The sequence below is a fragment of the Ictalurus punctatus genome, chromosome 28, assembly GCF_001660625.3.
Source record: "Ictalurus punctatus breed USDA103 chromosome 28, Coco_2.0, whole genome shotgun sequence".
NCBI classification, from domain to species: Eukaryota; Metazoa; Chordata; class Actinopteri; order Siluriformes; family Ictaluridae; genus Ictalurus; species Ictalurus punctatus.
The window spans coordinates 15,922,660-15,929,813 of NC_030443.2; the positions used below are offsets into that span (position 1 = coordinate 15,922,660).

Sequence of the window (7,154 nt, forward strand, 5' to 3'; positions counted from 1 at the left end):
CAGAGCTTTTCTTGATTACGACTAACGATATGAACATGTAAAGCTTAATACTCTGTGAAAATGTGGTTAATTGCCTCTTGAATGGAAACCTAAACCTTCATTAAATGTTTAAGGGTGCTCGCCTCACGACAAGTGCTAAGTGTCACGGTATCATGTGTCTCTATGAGTGAGAGTGTATCTGATGGCTTAATCAGGCGTAATATGTTGTTTTGTTGCTCAAAAGACAGCACTGTGATCTTATCTGTCCCTTAATGTGTCAAACAGTGTTTAATAAAGGGTCCGAAAGACTTACAAATCCTTCCTTACTCTTCTTTCTTTTTCATCGATCATCTAGCTAATTCAGTTTCTCCGCTGAGAATACACCTCACACCTCTCTGTTTAAACAGCCTATTATGAAGTTGTTCGTTCTGTACAGTATACATGGACACAGTGGCACCGTGTCTGCTGAAATTTGACATATTTGATGGGACGTTGAGATCATGTGACGTTGCCATGGATATAGGGAGTCAGTTACGGGGTAGTAGTTGCACACCTCATACTGGGGGAATGCGCCAGACTACTGTCTGCAGACACAGAAGAACGTTTACACCATCCTGACCGACACGGAACAGTTCAAGGACTTTCAAAATGCCAAAGAAAAGTGATACAGCAAAATTAGCAGAAGGTGGGACATTTAAGATCTGATATCTCTCATAAAAAATATTATTTGATGCTTCATTTTTGAAATGTTGTGCTTTTGAGGAACTCTAGGTTGTTGTTTTTTTGTCACTTAGTGGGTATAGAGATTGATGGAATGGAGAGTGCTGAGGGTAAGTACAAACACACCATATATATATATATATATATATATATATATATATATATATATATATATATATATATATATATATATATATATATATATATATTTATTTGTAGATGTATTTGTATCTGTATTTGTGGCGTGTTTACTTTATTGTTGCTGTGTGCTGTGAATGGGATACAGCTGCAGCCCCGCATGAAGCCTTCGGCTGGCAAACAAGCCTCAGAGTGGGCAGAAATGTGTTCTTATTGAACGTTCAAACTGAACACTGAGGATTGGAGAAGCGGAGAAAATTATGTAATCACTGGAACTCTTTTGAGTTTTTTTTTTAACCCTTAGTAAAAAGGGTTGTTGATATGATAAAGTTCTATTATTTTACATTTTATATACAGTTAGGGTTTAGTGGTTAGGGCACGTTTGAAATTTCAAGTCAGAAATTTCTAGAATTCAACACGGCTGTGGCGTAAAGCTCAGTCTGAGATATGTGCTAATGTTGAACATGAACACAGCTACAATGCTGACTAATGCTGGATAAAAACTAAAACTGCCCTTATTTTCTAGTAAAACAAAAGAAATTGCAGTGTGTTGTATTTTTTGAAGTCAGAATAATGAAAACAATGACTAATCTGCACAAATTCTCCCACATGACTGGAGTGAGACATAGCCACTATCTAAATTGTATATTGTTAGCTAGTTAACTAGCATGAATTAGCAGAAGCACCTCATCAATGATAGCATGCTAGCTCACATGACCTAACATTGGGTTATTACATATATAACATAGGTTATTTAAGCAATGTGAGCTAGCATACTGTAGTTGGTGAGGTAGCTATCAATAGCATCAAGTGAAAGTTAAATAATTTCTTAGAAGTTATTAAATAATTAGTGGCATTTCATAGACGTTTGCTGTAGTTTGGTGTGTAGCTGGGGTGGGGGCTTCTTCCATCCACTCTGTGCTTTAGCATCATGGGTCTGCATGCCTGCTGCTGGTCTAGTTTACTGCACAATCATGATCCATTTCTAAAAGCCGTCAAATGACTTATCCCAGTGCTATGATGTGCAAAACGTGCTGCTTTGTTTTATCTGCATCCATGTATACCTGCATGTATGCATTCAGACGACAAGAAAGGCAAAAACAAAGGCAAAAACAATAAAGCAGCTGTAGGCAGAAAAAGCAAAGCGGCCGCCAGCGAGGACGGTGGGGACGAGGACGAAGACGCTGAACCCCCTAAAGGTCGAAAGGCAGCCAACAGAAAGAAAGCAGCTCCAAGGGAGGCCTCGGAGGATGATAGTGATTATGACATTCCTCCGAAGAGGTGTGCAGGGAATCGGAAAAGAGGAAAGCCAGCGGGAGCCAAAAACAAGAGAGGCAAAAGTGCTAAGAAGAAGAGCAGTAGGTATGGTGTTTCAGAAACAACCGAAACTGTTTCTGTTTAATGATGTTATTACAAAACTGTTCTTTCCTTTTTTTTTTTTTAAATAATACTTTTTTTTATAGGTGGAGTTATATCAATAAGTAAAAAACAGCTTTAAGTCAACAAACCTATAAGCTAGGAACAATTTCTCTGTTGTCTATTTTAGCAATGAACTAACAAGCAAATATTTCTTCAGCATTGTCTACTCAGCTAATGGTTTGGCTTTACATGCATTATTGATTATGCATGTAAATATGCATTTATGCCCAAAATATTCTTTAACAGACCTGTACTTATTGCATTATCCTATGATTGCATTATTCCATGATTGCTTCTTCCCTCCCACCCCTGCGCGTCCCCACTATCCCAGTGAGGACTCAAAGTGGTGAGTGGGTGTTGTGGATGATTTGATTTCTAAGGAGTGATTTGTAAATAATAATAATAATAATAATAATAATAATAATAATAATAATAATGTGTTGATTTGATTTCCGTGTAACTTTAACTGTTCCTGATAAACTTTTATTCCTGGCAACATTAACGTTTTAAGAGTATCTAAGTAACAAGCAAATAAGTCTTCATTTTGTCCCCCTTATGGAAAATTCACATATGATTCACTGGTCGTCATCTGTTTTTCACGTGAAATGATGTGAATAATATGTGATTATATGACAAAATCACATTTGAAAATTAAAACCCCATGTTAAAAAAAAATGTACATGAGAAAACCAATAGGCCATGCAAAGAAATCACATTTGAAAATAAATCAATTGTGTTAAATAAATAAATAAATAAATAAATAAATAAATAAAAAATCACCTGAAAATAAATAAATCAATGTATACAAAACACACGTGAAACTAAATAAATCACGTGTGAAAATAAATAAACAAATGTTAAATTCACATGTGAAAATATGTAATCTTATGGTGGGGGAGGGGGAAATCACATTTAAATATGCATAAAATCACATGCATAAAATCACATGTAAACATCACTTGTAAAAAAAAATAATAATAATAATAATTGTGTATAAAAAATAACCTGTACAATTACAGGGAAATAAATAAATGAACCACATGACAATAAATGAATCATCTGAAAACATGTGATGATTATTCACATGTGAAGTTCATGTGACTCTTCTGTAAGGGGCTCAACCTAAAGAAACACTTTTTTTTTTTTTAATATTGGAGCTTTTGGTTATGCATGTAAATATGCATTTGTGCTCAAAGTATTGTTTAACGGAGATGGACTTACTGCATTATTCCCTGATTGCTTTAAAATCTGAAACCCTTTGACCATCAGGCTCTGCTTTCCCCTTTTTATGCTGGTCTAGGAACCTGATGTGGCTGAAGCTGCAAAACTGGTCCCAGATCAGCATAAATCTGTTAACACTCTGTAGTATTTGCTCATCGCTCCTTCTTTCTTCTTCCCTCCCACCCCTGCATGTCCCCACTATCCCAGTGAGGACTCAAAGTGGTGAGTGGGTGTGGTGGGTGATTTGATTTGAAGTAGTGGTTCGAAACATTGTGATGCGTTAGTTTATTTTGTACATCATTTTGATGGTTACATATCATCTTTCATTCCTAACAACACTTGTGTTTTAAGAGTATCACATGTAAAATAATTCTTCATTATTGCCCCCCTTACAAATTATTTTTAAAAAAAATCATATTTCAAATGGGATCATTTGAATACCATGTGATCACATTCGAAAAATAATTACTCATGTGAGAAAATCACATCAGAACAATGAGACCATGTGAAAAATGAACATACGGAAACAAATGAATCGTGTGTAAAAAAAAAAAATCACGTGCTAGTGATTCCGAATCACATGTAAAATCACATGTGAAAATGAACTAATCATATATTTAAAAAAAAACATCATGTGATAATAACCAAATCATACGTAAAAAAATAACGTGAAAATAAATGAATCACATGTAAAAAAAATTTTTTTTTAAATAAACCCATACACTAGATATGAAACTTATATGTGTCATTTTACATGTGATTCATGTAATGATTCAGTTCTTGAGTTTATTTCACAAGTTCATGTGAGTCTTATGTAAGGGGCTTAACCTAAACACTCACTTCTTCTTTTTCTTCTTCTTTTTTTAAACATTGTGGCTTTACATGCATTATTAATTATGCATGGAAATATGCATTTGTGCCCAAGATTATTCTTTAATTGAACTGGACATATTACATTATTCCATGATTGAATTAAAATCTGAAACCCTTTGACCATCAGGCTCTGCTTTCCCCTTTTTATGCTGGTCTAGGAACCTGATGAGACTGAAGCTGCAAAGCTGGTCCCAGATCAGCATAAATCTGTTAATACCGTGTAGTAGCATTGCTCATCGCTCCTTCTTTCTTCTTCCCTCCCACTCCTGCGCGTCCCCACTATCCCAGTGAGGACTCAAAGTGGTGAGTGGGTGTGGTGGGTGATTTGATTTTTAAGGAGTGACGTGAAAAATTGTAATGAGAATTAGTTGAATTAGTTTTTGTGTAACTTTAACTTGTTCCTGAAAAACTTTCATTTGAGAGTGTCTAAGTGACAACAAAAAATTCTTCATCATTGTCTGGTGCTTACAGAAAAATCACATACATTTCACTTGTGTGTAGTGTGAGACTCGCGTGTGAAAAACAAATTGTGTCAAAATCACACACGAAATTAAATGAATTATCTGTTGTTGTTTTAAAAAAAAAAAAAAAAAATCACGTGAATCACACTTGAAAATAAATGAATTATGTGTGAACATCAAACATGAAAATAGAAATACATGAACTGCAAGTGAAAAGTCCATCTAATATTGACAGATTTGTGGAACATATAGTGTACTGTAAATATGACATGTGAAATGTCTAAAAACCACGTGTGATTATTCATCTTAAGCTCACGTGATTCTTCTGTAAGGGGAACCGAAATATGTTGGGTTTACATTGCAGCTTAACATGCATTATTGATTATGCATGTAAATATGCAGTTGTGAAAATATTCCCAAAATACTCTTTAATTCCGAAGTGCATTATTCCCTGATTGCTTTAAAATGTGAAACTCTTTGACCATCAGGCTCTGCTTTCCCCTTTTAATGCTGGTCTAGGAACCTGATGAGACTGAAGCTGCAACACTGGTCCCAGATCAGCATAAATCTGTTAACACTCTGTAGTATTTGCTCATCGCTCCTTCTTTCTTCTTCCCTCCCACCCCTGCACGTCCCCACTATCCCAGTGAGGACTCAAAGCGGTGAGTGGGTGTGGTGGGTGATTTGATTTAAAGGAGTGGTTCGAAACATTTTGATCTATCGATTTAGATTTTGCATAATGAAAACATTCTTTCCTAGTAATGCTCTTGTTTTAAGAGTATCTAAATGACAAGCAAGTCATTCTGTATTGTCCAGCCCTTGTGTGAAAAATCACATACATTTCACATGCGATTATCGTTTTTCATGTGATTGTGTGAATAACGTGATCTCAAATATATATATATATATATATATATATATATATATATATATATATATATATATATATATATATATATATATATATATATAAAACATGAAGGGGCATTTCAACATGCTCTGATCAGAATCTGCTTGTGTATTTAAGTAAACACATGTGACATCACCTGGGCGATGTGATCATGTGAACAATAATGATTGACATGATAAAATAACATCTGAAAAACAAATAATGTAAAAAATCACATATAATCATGTGAGGGAAATCATGTGAAAACAAGCGAGTAGTAAAAAGATCAAATGTGAAAGCACAAATCATGTGGGGGGAAACGATTACATCTGAAATCATGTAAAAAAATCACGTGAAAAAAAATCATGAGGCGAAAATAAATGAGTAGTAAAAAAAAAATCACGTGAAAGTAAATAATATGTAACAAGACCACGTCGTAAATATTGATTCATATGTATAAATCACATTAAAAAGCATTCATGGGTTTAAATAAATGAATCACATGAAAAAAAATCACGTGAAAATAAATTAATCATGTAAACAAAGATCACATTCGAAAATAAAACAATCACATGAAAAAATCACGTGAAAAGAAATGAATCACATGGAAAAAATCACGTGAAAATAAAAAAAATCACATGTAAGCAAAAATCACACCCAAAAATCACGTGAAAATAAACTAATCACATGTAAGCAAAAAAATCACATCCAAAAAATCACGTGAAAATAAATTAATCACATGAAAACTATCACGTGAAAATAAATCAATCACATGTAAACAAATATCACATCCAAAAAAATCACGTGAAAATAAATTAATCACATGAAAAATATCACGTGAAAATAAATTAATCACATGGAAAAAAAGCATGTGAAAATAAACTAATCATATGTAAAAAATCACAGATGTAAATAAATGACATGTTAAAAGTCACGTGATAAATTCTTTTGGGGGAATTATTTTCATGGGAAAATATTGAATTGTATGGGGGGGTAAATCATGTGAAAATTAAAACCATGCACCACATGTGAAAAATATCTGAAACACATACGTGTAATTTCACATGTGAATCATGAGATTTTTCGTGTGATTATATCATGCAGTTACTGCTCGCAGGTCTGTTAACACTTCGTAGTATTTGCTCATCGCTCATTCTTTCTTCTTCCCTCCCACCCCTGCGCGTCCCCACTACCCCAGTGAGGACTCAAAGTGGTGAGTGGGTGTGGTGGGTGATTTGATTTTTAAGGAATGATTAAAATTTCTATATTGTATTAATTTTTTTTTTTTTTTTTTGTGAAATTTGAACTGTTCCTTCTAAACTTTAATTCCTCTCTTAAAACTCTCATGGTTTAAGAATATCGAAGTGACAAGCAAAGGATTCTTCATTATTGTCCGGCCCTTGTGTGAAAATCACATACTTTTCACATGTGATCGTCTGTTTTTTTTCCACATG

The 7,154-nt window shown here is 34.1% G+C and overlaps 1 protein-coding gene across 1 annotated transcript; it reads left to right on the forward strand.

Annotated features, from left to right (window-relative positions):
- The first annotated feature begins 316 nt into the window (after positions 1-316).
- On the forward strand, positions 317-2,306 carry LOC128629373 (transmembrane channel-like protein 2-A). Its single transcript, XM_053677244.1, has 3 exons — positions 317-664; positions 774-809; positions 1,920-2,306. The coding sequence occupies exons 1-3, from the start codon at positions 628-630 to the stop codon at positions 2,237-2,239; spliced, it is 393 nt and encodes a 130-aa protein (XP_053533219.1). The 5' UTR covers positions 317-627; the 3' UTR covers positions 2,240-2,306.
- Positions 2,307-7,154: the final 4,848 nt, after the last annotated feature.

Coding starts and splice junctions, on each gene's coding strand:
- LOC128629373 (XM_053677244.1), top strand. CDS start 628: ATGCCAAAGAAAAGTGATACAGCAAAATTAGCAGAAG. Junction 665..773: donor TACAGCAAAATTAGCAGAAG/GTGGGACATTTA, acceptor TTTGTCACTTAG/TGGGTATAGAGATTGATGGA. Junction 810..1,919: donor TGGAATGGAGAGTGCTGAGG/GTAAGTACAAAC, acceptor GTATGCATTCAG/ACGACAAGAAAGGCAAAAAC.